At 40.8% G+C, this 15,653-nt stretch overlaps 1 protein-coding gene across 2 annotated transcripts; it reads left to right on the top strand.

Moving 5' to 3' along the window:
* The first annotated feature begins 1,576 nt into the window (after window positions 1-1,576).
* On the top strand, window positions 1,577-15,049 carry LOC116322517 (oxysterol-binding protein 2-like). Of its 2 annotated transcripts, none has more exons than XM_039615569.1 (14): window positions 1,577-2,249; window positions 3,182-3,387; window positions 6,291-6,541; window positions 6,667-6,835; window positions 7,548-7,713; window positions 7,801-7,867; window positions 7,950-8,087; window positions 8,181-8,426; window positions 8,560-8,680; window positions 8,832-8,935; window positions 9,624-9,719; window positions 11,227-11,411; window positions 11,521-11,741; window positions 12,077-15,049. In XM_039615569.1, exons 1-14 carry the CDS (start codon window positions 2,089-2,091, stop codon window positions 12,214-12,216), a joined length of 2,271 nt encoding a protein of 756 aa, XP_039471503.1. In that variant the 5' UTR covers window positions 1,577-2,088; the 3' UTR covers window positions 12,217-15,049. The 2 variants fall into 2 exon arrangements, with proteins under 2 accessions (XP_039471503.1, XP_039471504.1); XM_039615570.1 differs by having other exon boundaries at window positions 1,578-2,249; window positions 7,593-7,713.
* Window positions 15,050-15,653: the final 604 nt, after the last annotated feature.

The following is a 15,653-nucleotide window of genomic DNA, read 5'->3' as shown; positions in this document are numbered from 1 at the left end:
ACCATTTTGACGTGTTAAATAAAGGTTTCAAGAAATGCAAGCAAAAATAAAAGTGTTTGTTGTGATTTCACTGGCTCTGTGATGCACACATTTTACTGCAATTATTTTAAATGTAGGTTTAATTACTCAACCTGCTTCATGTCATTTTTACATGTAATATTTCCACATTTAAGTGGAAAATCTGAAGTCAAAATCTGAAGTGATTAATAAGCTTATGAAAAATAAAGCTATAAATTAAAATAATTCATGTTTAATGAGATATTTTGCATATATGCAAATATGTGCATCTGTTTGTCTATAATATGTCACTTTGGTGGTATATTATAGTAATACTAATAATACAAACAATGGACTAGCTTTAAACATACACTCACCTTTTCAACCTCCCATTCAGACCAAAATCTAACCAATCAAATTTCAGCAAACTATTCCATTTAGGGGTGTAGACCACACTGCATTTGCATTTATTTTTTTGGTAGTGGGATTTTGCCAAACAACCATCTCCAGGGTTTACAGGACTGAAAAACAGAAAATACCCATTGTCTGGGTGAAAATGCCTTTTTAATGTCAGAGGAGAATGTCCAGACTGCTTCAGACTAACAGGAAAACACTTGTATCCACTTATTGCAACCAGGGTATGCACAAGAGCACTTTTGGATATGCAGCATATTGAACCTTGAAGCAGATGGACGACAGCAGAAGACCACACTGGGTGCGACTTCTGTCAGATAAAAACAGAAAACTGCATCAAAACTAGACAATAAATCTGCAGCAACATGTCAACATGGATTGAAATCTGTGAGGGATGTTTCCAGCAACGTGTTGAATCTATTCAGTGAAGAATTAAGGCAGTTCTAAGGCTGGTGAGTACATATTTAATTAAAAAGCAAACAAAAATGAATACCTTCATCTTTAAAATAATTTTGAAGCAAAACTTTTATCTTTTAAGTGGAATTATAATTTTTACTTAAGTAAAGGGTCGGTTATTCTGTAAGAGTCACGGGAGTAGGAGCACCCACCTCTTATTCTGAGACAGAATAAGAGTCCAAAAATCCAGAACTTTAATCCAAAACAGGCAGCGGTTACATGCAGGGAATCAGACACCATCAACAAACAATCCAAATGAGGAGCAAGCATCATGCAAATTCTATGAAACATCCAGAAGCACAAAAGGAATATAAATAACACTGGACTACAAAAAGCAGAAGATGATCTCCCTGCGAATAAAGGACGTCTATGATTATATTCGATACAGGTGGCGTGAATGTAGACAGTACAAATCACAAAGAAGGGAACATTTTTAAAAAGACAGTAAAACTGACAACAGAAGAGAAGAAGAAAACAAAAACTTGACATACTCAATATAAAATAACAGGACTGCATATAAGCTTGAATGTCTGGTACCCCCGTCCCACCCCATTTAGTAAACTCTGGAAACGCCCCTGACAGGCACGTAAAGAAGCAACGGTGTCCTCTTTCGGCGTCACGCTCGCGGTGCACCTGAGGGGCCATAGAGGAAGTAATCATTTAACTCTGAATTATAAAACTTCTGCCTCCGGAGTGTGTTTCAGCTCACAACCCCGACAACAATTTCTAAATTAAGACTTCTGTAAACCGCGCGGATTAAATGTGATTCGGTGGTTTTGCAGTGATTTTCTGCAGCGATGTAGAAATATGCCATATGCCACACGCGCACGCGCGCACACACAAACCCGCATCCATATGCTACAACCCTGCGAGAAGGACGTCATCACCCCCCCTCACATCCTCTGCCTCTGTCCCTGCACGCAGTCAAAGTGCAGCCCCTGAGTAGTTTTGTGCAATAATATGCTCTGTTGTTCCACCCTGGCTCCTGAAACAGCCGACATTTTCAAAGTGTCTCCGGGTGGAGGGGCACACAGACGCTGCCTCAGCACCACACAGCTGCGAGCAGGCAGTAGCTTAAGCGGAGGGTACAGTGTTGCAGTGCAATAATCTGGCTCACTCGCAGCTAGCTTATCGGTACAGCTGTTGACTGGCAGCAAGTCCACTGAAACTGCACCGACTCTCCTCCGTCCATCCCGCCGGAGCACCGGCCGAGAGGGGCAAATGAACGAGCTGGTGAAGAGTTTACCCTCCCCGACTCTGCCCGGGCTGCACCTCCCGTCTGTGGATACCCACAAAGGCTGGCTCTTTAAATGGACCAACTACCTGAAGGGCTACCAGAGGCGGTGGTTCGTGCTCAGTAACGGCCTGCTGTCCTACTACAGGTGACGGTGATTTACTCAGTTAATAATATCAGAAATAATAATGGAAGCTGTTAGCAGTATGTCAGCAGCGGCGGTGGGGAGACAGAAATTATTTTTATCTAAAAGGAAATTAAACTTTTTTGCGTACCGTATCTGGAGGAAGATGTTTAGCAACAACAGCCTAAATAAATAAATAAATGAAAATCACATGAGTCATAACTACAATGAGATGACCTGTGAACGATGTTAAAACCTATATAAGTTTAAATAGGGTGTCTAATAGCACTTATTGCGTCTATCTATCTATAAATAGATAGATGCTGTCTCTAAGAATAACTTTATTGATCCCAACAGGAAATTCATATTTCTTCTTGATATTTGATATGATATGATATAGAAGTTTTCTATAGTATTATATTCTATAATAGATATATTAATAGATATATTATATTAGATATATTATTATTATTATTATATATAATAAGGTAATAAATGTCTATCTTGTGAACAGCGATCTAGTCTTTCTAGAGGGTCTGGCTCACTATCTCAGTAGATAGATAGCATAATACAACTAATAATATATAACATAGTATTCATATAATTTTATATGTAGTCTCTATGTAGATAGATAGGCAGACAGACAGACAGACAGACAGATAGATAGATAGATAGATAGATAGATAGATAGATAGAAATTTAGCCTTGTAAGTCGTGCAAGGCAAAGCTCTCATTGTTAACCTACAGTACATATTGTCCTGAGATGTCTCCTGAGGGAAACTTAAACTTGTTTGGTTTGACACTTAATGCGACTCTTTTAAAACTGAAATAAGTCAAAAATGGAGCTGCTCCATTTTATAAATGGGGCACATCAGCATGGAGCTGAGCAGAGAGGCTGGTGTATTCTTTTGTTTTGTTTTTTTTTGTTTTGTTCACGCTGCTGTTATTCCCCTCAGGACTCAGGCAGAGATGGCACACACTTGCCGGGGAACAATTCCCCTGGCGACGGCGCACATCGAGGTGGGCGACACCTGCCACTTGGTGTTAACCAGCGGAGGCCGGAGTTACCACCTGAAGGCCACCTCCGAGGGAGAGTGCCAGAAATGGGTGTCAGCACTGCAACAGGCCAAAGCCAACGCCACTCTCCTCATGCATCACTCAGGTGTGATGGGCATTTTATAGTCTTTGTGATTCGTGGTTTTGGACAGTAAATTTTAGTTTAGTGTTAGTGTTACTGTTCTGTCATGGTACTTTTATTTTTTTTTGGGGGGGGGTTGTTTCTTTTGGGGTTTGGTTTTTTGGGGGGGAATTTAAACAAAACCACCCACTGAGTGTCCCAGAATTTGCACTTTAAAGGAACAGCATGGTTTAGCTGAGAAGGTCTGAAGCAGTCAAACTAATTTTAGCTGTAACCTGAATGCAGGCTGACACAACCAAGACCCATTTTCCTAAATGCATATTATATTTCTACACGTTCTCTGTGCTGCCTTTATAGTTATGTAAACAGAAGGACACAAGGTGGCAGTGTTATTCAGTATGTCCTTATGAGAACAGTCCGTTGGGGGCAAGGGGTGTGATTAAAGGTAAAAAGAGGAAGCTGTATTTAATCTTGTCATATTAAATTACACCTCACCTTCAGCTATGATCATTCTAATACTCCCTTTTTTACCTTCAGACAAATAGAGCATCTTTCTGTCTTACACAAATGCAGAATCACACATGCAGCTACCGCCACCTACCCTCCCCACCACGCTGTCTCCTTTCTCCTCCCTGTCTCCTTCACTATGACGACAGTGAGTGCTGAATGGAATGACCTTCCTGCAGACTCCTCCTCCCCTTTCTGAAAGCAGGAGGGGTAAGAGAAAAAAAAATAGAGCAAGAGGGTGTGAGCATTTTCATTGAAAATATTTTCCACTATACACTCTGTGGACAATAGGAAGACACGAGGGCAGCCTTTTTCAGTGAGTGTGTCACCTTGTAAGTAGCCTGCTCATTATACTACCAGTGGCAGGATTAGAAGTGAGACAGTCGCTGTGCATTTGCTTGCATGCTTTTTTTTTTTCATCCATGTATGCATTAGTAATCATAGCTTGTTTATGGAGTTCGGTAAGTTGGGCAGTCGCTTTAATTTAATGCACATGCACGGCAGAGCAGTCGTCAACCATCTCTGTAGACGTTGCCTAGTTCGATTTGAGGTCTGCAACACCCAAAAATGTTGTGTAAAATGTTTGAACTCGGAAGGACTGATGTGTGAGATGTACATGAAATACTGGTTCAAATACAGAGCTTAGCCCATTTGTCGTTCACACAGCTGTGGCTGATGTGCTCGTGTGCATGTGCAAGAGGAGACAGTGCCTTGTGTTTTTTGGTGTGATGTGATTATAGATTATCATCAAGTGAGCTTTTTTCATCTGGGCTCATTAGCGGGGCAAATTAATTGGCTAAAAGTGGATTAGAACAGCATCTGTCTGTCTTGTAATAGCTATTACCAAAAGCTTTAGGCTCCTCTGAAATATGTATAAATAGGTGTGTTGTGAAAAAATAATGTTTCCAGCTGGTGTTGAAGACAAGATGAAAGCGTGAGGATGAATCCAAATAGCCTGTCCTGGAGCCGGCTTTCAGCACACACAGTCAGACTTTAGATGGTTTTTCCATACTGAGGAAGCTTACAGTGCATCCCCTGATTTTTAACTCTCTCCTCCCACACTCTGTCCATATTGATGCTCCCGCTATCACCTGTGGGTGTTTTCTTTTTTTTTTTATGATTCAACGATGAGTCACCAATTGGACTCTCCAAAGTCCTGTGTGGAAAATAACCAGTCAGTGCACAGACTAGACCAGTATGCCTCTGCCCTACATGTATACTGTTATTCTATGCCCGAGCACTTCCATATAAAAACATCGGATGGCAGATGGCCTCAGATCGCAGATTCATAGCGTCTTAACACCTTGCGCTCCACCAGTAGAGTGCGATTATTCTCTCTCTATACATATGTGGGTCATGAAACCATTACAGATGCCTGAAGGATTTTTCACCCTCTCATTTTTAATCTTCTCCTCCAGAGACGTTGTTAATCCACTTTGCCCTGATTGTTTTCATTTCTTTGCCCCTTTAGATTGAAGTAGTTTATGTCCCGTACATAGGCAAGGTTTTCTTTCAAGCACAGCAGGAATATTTTGACCTAGAAAAGTTTCACTGCATAGGATGGAAGCAGTTACATGAACTTAAAGCGGTTGTTTGTTTTGGCATTTATTGCGCCCTATATATATGGGTCTGTTTTTATACTGCATAAGAAGCTTTAATAGAGCACAGAATTGTGAGCAGGTGCATCATTCAGTCTTCAAAGTGCTTATGCAAAAAAAAAAAAAGAATATAAATGGTATATACATATATATATATATATATGTGTGTGTGTGTGTGTGTGTGTGTGTGTACATATATATATATACCTCAGCCAAGTGACGTACAAAGAATTGTTACATCTAACTTTCCATAAGTGAAAATGGGACTGTGAATGAGATACTTTCAGGTAAAAGCATTGTCATAAATCTCTTCATGATGCTTTGTAATTAGCCCAGTCTCTCTACACTCCTCCATTAAAGCCTCAGACTGATGGTTTGGCTCACTCCAGCAAACGGGTACAGGGAGAGATAGTGAGGGGGAGACAGAGGAGAAAAGGGTAGTGCGTCATCTTTTTTTTTTTTCTCCTTCTTCCTCTAAAAATAGCCTTGCCTCCTGATTGCACAGACCTACGTTTCCAGGGCAACAGTGTTCATTCACAGCTTTCCAGTGTTGTAGAGAGGAAGGCTTGTGGTGGATCAGGGTGTGAAGTGTTATTATCTTTCTCTAGCCAGTCCCCGTTAATGCTCTCTCAGCTTGTCTCAATCTAAATTTTAAATGCATTTCTCAATCTGCCATTACATCCCAGTGTGCTGTGTACTACACCATCACAAACACCCACTCTGTTTATATGTAATAACCTCTAATGATGCTATTTTAGTAAATGAATAAAATTCTGTACTGGCTCTATTTATTTATTTATTTATTTGCATGTGTGTTTAAAGATGACTCGGGGGATGAAGTCCCAGTACCTCAGGAGGATCGTACTCTAACCCAAGGGGTGCTTAAGACTCTGGCCAGCAAGCTAGATGACCTGAGCACCTGTAATGAGCTGATAGGAAAGCATGGTGCTGCCCTCCAGCGCTCCCTCAGTGAACTCGAGGACCTGCGTGGATCCACTGACAGCACAGACAAAGTGAAAGCCGTTAATGAGCGAGCCACTCTCTTTCGCATCACCTCCAATGCTATGATCAATGTGAGCCATTCAGTTCTCACCCACTCTAATGGGAGGCTAGCAGAAATGCTTTTTTTTAACAAAGGGGGACTGGAGCTTGAGGGTGCCGCCTGCATCCTTTGATGTGTTTTGTGTTCACACCTCAGGCTTGTCGTGACTTTGTGGACGTGGCAGAGTCTCACAGTCGGAGGTGGCAAAAGGCCCTGCAGCATGAGAGAGAACAGCGTCACCATCTGGAGGAGACCATCGAACAGTTAGCCAAACAGCACAACAGCTTAGAGAGAGCCTGGAGGGAGAATCCCACCTCATATACAGGTGAGACTCTCTCTGTCTCCCAGACATCCTGTGTCGCAGAAGGACAAATGGGCCTCTTCAACGGGTGGTGCATAGACAGGTTACTTGAGTTAGACTTTAACCTTTTTTAAGCACATTTATCAAAAATCTGCACGAGAAACTACAGTAACCAAATCAGCTATTATTTTAGTGATTTTTGCTTTTTCTGATGTAGTTTGTTATGTTTTACTGTTTTTGTGATCAGTAGTTAATCTTTTGGAGCACATTTTTTCTGTTTGGTATAAATTATGCTAACAGGTTAATGGTTACAACCTGAGCTTTGCGCACAAAAGTAACAAAGCAGCCAATGTTGATGTTGAAGTGGGGCTTCAGTGTTTGTTAATCGTCCCTGGGCTTGTGCGTATGTGTCTCTGAGCATGGAAGGCCTCATTTTGCTGCTCAATATTCTTGCAAAATGAGCTGCACAGAGTGTGAACACAGAATTAAACACCTGCAATTTTAACTGCTGTAAATAACATTTATAGAAGCTAAACAAGTCATTTATATGTTAGTTATGTGAAATGCCTCATGTCAATTAAAAGCAACCTGCAAAGCAAACATTACGAAGCTACTAATAGTTAAACAACTTCTTCATACCGCTTTGAGGCAAGTATTAATTAAAGTTTTGTTACCTGAAGCAAACATGCAGGTCTTTTTAGTCTCCGATATTTTGCTGCTTCCTGTGTGGATGTAGATGTGCAGGACTCTCAGCTGACCTGTCCTGTGCTTGCTGCCGTAGGCGTGGAGCGATCCCAGGAGGGAGATGCGAGCGACGAGAATGACGAGGCAGAGTTCTTCGATGCCATGGAGGACTCACCCGCGTTCATAACTGTGACTGCTACTGGTAACATAGAGCACAAGTGAGAGCCATCATCTCTACACAGTTACTGTATGTCTAACCTGCTGAACTATTTTTATGATTTTAATGGGGGGGTTTTTTCTCTTAGGCGCTCAGGAAGTAATCAGAGTATGATGAGTGGAGGCGTGCCCAATGACTGGACTCACAATGAGAATGTACGTCACAAGAATACGGATATTAATGAAAAGCACTTTACTGAGTAGCCCTATTCATCTTAGCTTGTCCTTTTCTCTACAGGACACCTCAGGCACAAACCACATGCAGCTACGAAGAACAAGGCGCAGCCGTATTCCTGACAAACCAAATTACTCCCTTAACCTGTGGAGTATCATGAAAAATTGCATTGGGAAAGATCTATCTAAGATACCCATGCCTGTAAATAGTAAACTTATCTCCATTCCCCACTAATGAGCTCTAGTCAAAGCTTTATGTGGCGGAACCTTAATTAGATGTATATGAAATGTGCAGGTAAACTTCAACGAGCCGCTGTCGATGCTCCAGCGTCTGACTGAGGATCTGGAGTACAGTGAGCTTCTGGACCGGGCCGCTCGCTGCGACTCGTCCCTGGAGCAGATGTGCCTGGTGGCTGCCTTTTCTGTCTCTTCCTACTCCACCACAGTCCATCGCACAGCCAAGCCTTTCAACCCTCTGCTGGGGGAGACTTATGAGCTGGATCGACTGGATGAGTATGGTTATCGCTCCATCTGTGAGCAGGCAAGGAAACACTTAATTACTGCGTTTATGCGTCTTTGATCACATTTTATAAGCAATGGAGAGGAGAGCAAACACCCAACATATTGTGCTTATATTGGGTCTGCTGACACCAGCTGATACACTTCACTTCCAGGTTAGTCATCACCCGCCAGCTGCTGCCCACCATGTGACATCACAGCGAGGATGGACCCTGTGGCAGCATATCACTATTGACAGCAAATTTCGTGGGAAATATATTTCAGTGGTGCCGTTAGGTAAGAAGCAGTCGGAGGGGAACTTGCAGAGATAGTGTTCACGATGACAGTCACTTTATATGAGCACAAATGCTACTACATCTGAGATCAGATTTATAAATACACTGAAATGTCTGCGTGATGTTTTGTATGCATTTTTTTTTTACCATAGGAAACATTCACCTGCAGTTCCACTCGAGTGGAAACCACTATGTGTGGAGCAAAGTGACTTCCACAGTGCACAATATTATTGTAGGGAAGCTCTGGATTGATCAGGTGTGTTCCTCTTGTGCTCTATGCAGTGTGTGCAGAAAGCTGAAGAACACAGCTTTGTACGTTATTGTTGAAAAGTCTTCATTTTTTAATATTTGCTTATAAGGAGACAGACAGTTCTTGGACAGTAGCTCGCAAAGCTTTCTGAAGGTCCTTTACATTTTTTTTAAAGTATTAGCTTCTCATTCACTCATTTGTGGACTAGTCTTTGTACTAGTCTTTGTAGCTTAAGTTACATGTTATGCTCATGTTCAGAGGAATATTTTTTATGCTTGTTTGTTTAGTCCGTTACAACGGACCTATGAATTACTCCAGGGTAAAAAAACAACCTGAATGAAGGGATTTAAATTGCATCTCTATGTACTCTATTTCTAGCAAAAACAAATAATTTGCTCAATCTCTTTAGTCAAATCTATTTAAAAAAATATAGATAACACAGTCTGACAGGCAGAAAAAAATAATTCTGACCAACAGTGACAATATTAGCTGAGAAAACTGGGGAAACTGAAAAAGTGGTAGGCCTAAACATGATCCACAGCAAATGATTTGAAAGTAATTTCCTTAAGAAATAAGGAAAACATCCAGCAAACAAAAGCAAGAATGAAAATTTCCTTTTTTTTCATGCATGAAGGAAAGTAATTTTAGTCACTGCACGCTTTTAAGTCACATCTGTTTTTTTTCTTGTTGGCAGTCTGGGGACATTGACATTGTAAACACCACAACCAAGGACACCTGTCGCCTCAAATTCTCCCCCTACAGCTACTTTTCCAGGGAAGTCCCACGCAAAGTAAGTCTCTGATAAACTAATAGACAACTAACATTAACACAGTCTTACATTTGCCAAATGTCTACTGGTACACAAGCCCTTTTGAGAGAATCTGTAATGCTGTTTTAACAGATACAACTTTCTCCTAATATTGACTGTAAAAAATAGATAACCTACTTAAAACAAGGATTACCAACCTTACAGCTGGAGAAATAAGAAAAAGGAGGGCACAAAGTGTCAAACTAACAGAACAAGAGCCTCGCTTTGAGGGCTACGACGTGTCGTAGCACTAAAGATCATAAAGGCAGCAAAATTCAGGAGGGGTGGCAAAAAAATGTGTGATAAATTAAATAAATTTAAAGCACATTTTTAGTACTTTAAAGCAAACAATGGTTAAAAAAAGATGAAAGAAATTACAAAAGTGAAAGATTGCAATATTTCTATTAATATTCTCAGCAAGTGCCAACAACCAGAGACAACTGGGAACAGATTAAAGTAAAATATAGTCTTACAGTCGGTCTGTAGGCCTTTTCTTCTAACCCAAGAGGTTACACTGAGACAAAACACATGGCTGAAAACTCCATCTAGCAGCATATCTCCCTTTGGAAAGCCAAATTGCCTTTCACGGTTCTTTTTCCATGAGTTCTTTTTCTATTTCTGCCAGCCTTAAAACCAGTAACACGCAGCGAAAATCCCCCTTAATGGAGAAAAGCAGCAGTGTTCAGCAGCAACAGCTCTACTAATTTCCAGTGCTGATTTGTGTCTTCACTTTATGTTGTGGAAATTACATCTCAGTAGACTGAGCTGTCAGGTTTAACCACAGCTGACGCATCAGAGGGATACGACTGCTTGCACAAAGAGACAGACCAGCTTTATCCTTGTTATGACAACTTCTTTCTATTCTTAAAAAAATTCCCGAATCACTCCCAAATGAAAATACCTTCAACTGTCACTCTAGGCTGTCTAGCCTTCGGCAAGGGCATTGATATCCCCAGACACCCTGAACCATGTGAATAAGGTTATATAACCTGCTTATTAGTATTCTATCACACTGCATAATAGAACATGAAACAAGTAACTAATACGAATAGGAAAACAGGATCATTAAAAGAAGAAGAAATAAGAGAGGATCAGCTGGGTCATACTCGGGCAGATTTGACCCCATCTGAAAAGCTGGCTATCCACCTAAATGTTTTTCACATGATTTCAGAGGTCATCTAAGGTACTGGCAGGATGTAAGGGCATGGGTAAAATAAAGTCTTATCACAGGCAATGATATTAACTAAGTATATTTTATAAATCCCTGTAATGCTGTTTCCGTGGTATGCAACCACGCTCTCATTCTCATATGGCTTCCCAGTCGCACGTCATTAGCTAGTGCACATGCAGTTTCAAAGTCGGACATTTTCAAACAGCAAAAACTGAAACTAAAATGGATTTTTCTAAAAAAAAGAAAGTAAATAAAAAACCTAAAGACCCTGATGAGGGCTGATCTCTTCTTGTGTGCTATGTTCTTTGTTATTTTTAGGTGACAGGAGTGGTAGAGGACCGAGAGGGTACAGCTCATTACATCCTGTCCGGAACCTGGGATGATAAAATGGAAAGTGCCAAGATAGTGGATAGCAGCCAAGGATGCGGAGGCTCCGAAGGGAAACAAAAGACGGTTTATCAGACTCTTCCGCCCAAACTGCTGTGGAAGAAATATCCCCTTCCGTATGTAACACATTTTGTGCTCCATCTTAATGATTGAGTGTGTTGGCTTCTATTTCTCCTTCTCTGGCTGCGTTTTTTGTCACGCTGAGTTCTCTAATCCATCCTCCAGAGAAAATGCAGAGAACATGCACTTTTTCTCCTCTCTGGCTCTGACCTTGAACGAGCCAGAAGAGGGCGTCGCACCCACTGACAGTCGCTTGCGGCCAGACCAGCGGCTGATGGAGGCAGGTCTGTGGGATGAAGCCAACAGTCAGAAGCAACGTCTAGAGGAACGACAGAGGCTGGAGAGGAAAAGAAGGGAGGCGCAAGCTAACCAGGCCCTGGAGGAGGGTGAGTGCAAGGAAATGAACAAGAACAGTGATGACAAAGACTTTTCTGGCTTTTGCATCATTTGCACCAACCTTCAGCACAGATCGAGCAGCTGTTCAGAGCTTTATTTTGCAGTGAGCTTATAGCAACAACAGATTTTTCCTTATTTAGAAACAAAGAGCACAGGTGAAAGCTCTGTTGTTATAAAATGAGTGATTATTGATCTTTAGCTTTGGTCAACAGCTGACAAAACCTGACAAAAACTTGCAGTAAGTGGCAAATTTGACAATATTTAGAGTCTATGAAGAAAGAACTTTGTGATATCCTGAAAATGAGCACATATGTTCTGTCTTCAGGGCAAGATATTGAGGGTTACCAGCCACTGTGGTTTGAAAAGAGGACAGAGGATACAGGCGATAACATCTATATCTACAAAGGCGGCTACTGGGAGGCCAAAGAAAGACAAGACTGGAGCCAGTGTCCTCAGATCTTTTAGGACAACATGCCTCTTGCACCACAGCATCAGTCAGGCTGAGCGTTTCCTCATGGTTTAAGGATACTCTGAAGGATGGAGAGTTGTGTGTATGGGTTTGGATGTACATGTGTGAGTGAGTGAGACAGCTAATCTCTCCAGGGATTTTCAAGCACAAAAACATCTGGTTTCTAATTTACTTGCTCCTGCTCTTTTATATCTGCATTTCCAAAAATGCATGGCCTCAGTATAAGAGAGTTAAGAGCAGCGAATAATATATATACACTAAAGGGAGTTCTGCGAAACACACGTCATCAGGTGTGTGTGGGGGATAATTCTAGGCTGAAGACCGATGTTTTATGTTCTTCAAAACTGGCACAACTTGGTGAGATCTCTCAGTGATGCTGGGTTTTAAAAGAAATTTAGCGGGACAAAGCCTTCTTCTGTGCTAGAAGACTTCAAGACCAATCCCTATGATTTCTTGGTGTTCTTTATTAATCTGTTTCTCAAAACTGCACAAACCGCAGTTTGAAAGGATTAACAGTTATTGTCTGACTGGCCTCTAAAGAACAGTCACGCCACCAAATCGTTTTACAGATAATTGCTTTGTCTCCCATAATCTTGAAATTACAGTATGTCCCCCTCCATCACTGTTACATTTAGGTCAGTAGCAGAGAGCACCACACACCCACTGAAAGCACTTGAATAATGTCTTCACTGACCCTGGAGGAGCCTGAGTGTGAGAAAATGACTAAAGCAACATATTTGTGTAATCTCAGCTTGGACTCTATATAAAACTGTATATTCAAAAAAAGTGTGCTTAAGCTGAAGATGCTGAAAGGTTTTTGCCTCATATCAGACAAAACTGCCAGCTCATTAGATTGGATGATATTATTTTCATTGCCACCAGGGGCTTCCCTAATCAATTGCTAACACTTGTAAACAGCTGGAAAGGAGTGTTAGTCCCACTCACGGCGATAATCGCTCGTTCTTCCACAGCAGTCATCTGGACAGGTTTAACTTTTTCTTCCAGAGAAACTGCTGTTTCACGTCAAAATGCCTAATCAGTCAACTGCAATGGACTGATTTTAAGGTCTGGATCCAGCAGCAAATGTTTACCAGATAGGGGAAAATCGAGTTGCAGTGTAGGATCCAGGATTTTTGGAGCTCCACCATTACCAAGGACTAAAATGTAGGATGTTGCTGCTACGGCTGCATCTGTTTAACTTTAAACTCTGGGGGGGGGGGGTAGCCAATGTCATTCTCCCTCCGAGTATGCTGGCTTTCAGTCCAAACACATGCTTGTCAGGTTAAATGGCTGCAGGTGAATGTGAGTGTGATTGGTTATCTGTTTCCATGTGTTAGCCCTGCAACAGACTGGCGACCAGCCCAGGGTGTCCACCAGTTCTCATCCTGCGAGAGCTGGGATAAGCTCCAGCTTATTTCTCAGCAGGTCTCAACAATAACACAACTGACACTGACAGAGAGGGTTTTTTTATAAAGTCCCAGACTTTGTAAAAGTGAAGTAGTACATGAAGCACCTGGAGTACCCCTTCAAATATCTTGAAACAAAACCGTAAGAGTTGTAAGTACAAATCTGCTAAGCTTGGGATTTTCCTCAGCAAGGGATTTCATTGCTGCTGGTGGCAATTTTAGCCTTAATTATGTAACAGAATAGCAATTCCCCAGTAGCCCCCACATTGAAACAAAAAAGATTTTGTACAGGTTAAAACGGTTCTGCGGGTATACCTCCAGGTAAATTCAACTGAGTAATTGTTTTTAAAATTGAATTTACCCATTATCAGGGTTTAGCATTGTGGCAAGTAGCAATGAACCTGTTCCCTTGCTTAAAATGGTTGCAAATGACTCTATTAGTTATTTGTATGTTAAAATTGTTCTTCATTTGCGTTATGTTAGCAATAAGAAATGCTGCACGGTCACTTGTGATTAAAAAAAAAAAACACTCCCCAATCAGGGAGGTGTTTTATGCAGCCCAAATATTAAGTTGTATTAACATTATTTCATCATATCACTCAAAAACATTACACTTGCTCACGTTTTTGTGTGGAGGCAAGCACTTGTGTAAACTGGTAGTAAATACACTCTATAACCTGTTTATTTATAGTTTACTGTGTATTACAGCAGGGCATGATGCACAAATATGGCTGCCTGTTTGGTTTTGGCCTGTAAATAGCTAGAATATACTAGAACTAAAATTGCAGTATTTGTAATCATTTTAAGAAGATATACAGTGCTTAACATCCATGTTGTCATATATTAATCTCTATTGTGTATACATAACAAGTCAAGATTGTATGCCAGCTAAGGAGATGTTGGGTAAATTAGATAATGAATCTTAAGTTTATAAGCGTACATAAATGATGCAATGAGATGTTGATCAAATAAAGCACAATGTCATGTTTACCTGACAGGACATGCTACATAATTTCAAAGTCCACAGCAAAGTATAGCTATGCATGGTTTTAGCCTGCTTGTGCACTAGGCCTCTTCACCTAGCTAGCTGTTTGTGGATTGTTACTGAAACACCTTTTGTGCCCAACTGCCTCAGAAATTTCACATTTTTGAGCTCAAATAAAGACTTAAAGCTGCCAGTGTGCAACTGTTTACTGTCACACCAGTGGTTTTTATAATCTTCTGTCAAAAAAAGCACAGGTAATAAAGAAGAAAACAGAGTTTGTCACAATGCTTTCAAGTGGGTATTTCTGTCTGGAGCTTTTCTCGACTCCAAAGCAACAAACACGACACTTCCTGTCCTGATCTACAGAAACATGTAAAAAAAAAAATGTATTAGTTGTTTAACTAATGTATTTTACTCGAAAAGAATAAATAAAAAGTAAAAAACTGAATTTCCTCATGTGCTCAGCCATCACTCGTACATGAACTACATGGTTTTACGAGAAAGTTTAGCCCACACACTGACAGCAGTATTTCTAACCTCCACCATTAGAAAAAAATATTAAACATGCAAATCTGATTGTTTTGTTGTACCATTGCTATAGTGACGATGAGTCATGGAAAGGACATTTGCATATTTTACAAGTGCACATGCAAACCAACCTTTAACTCATTCAGCAGCACCTGACGTAATGCACAGAGTAGAGCAGGGGTGTAAAAACATCCCTCCAAGTACATCCTGAAGACTTAACCAAGATTTTTAGAATGAAACTGAACCCATAAGCTCCAGTGAAAGATGCTCTCTTACAAATTTGTCAGATAACATAAATTTGTATTTTGATTTCAGTTATTTTTCTCATTTCATCAGCAATCATTTACAAACCAGATGATGGGCAGCCTGTGATTGACAGATGCAACAGTGTTCAACATTTTTCCACGCTCACTGTATCTACTGTCATGCAATTGCATGTGCATTAAAGTTTAAAGCCCATAGCAGTAGTTCAATGCATGTATATGTAGACATGGTCAAGATGACATGGTGAAGC

The sequence above is a fragment of the Oreochromis aureus genome, linkage group 7 (assembly GCF_013358895.1).
Source record: "Oreochromis aureus strain Israel breed Guangdong linkage group 7, ZZ_aureus, whole genome shotgun sequence".
NCBI lineage: Eukaryota > Metazoa > Chordata > Actinopteri > Cichliformes > Cichlidae > Oreochromis > Oreochromis aureus.
This window is presented reverse-complemented; position numbering and strand designations above follow the sequence as displayed.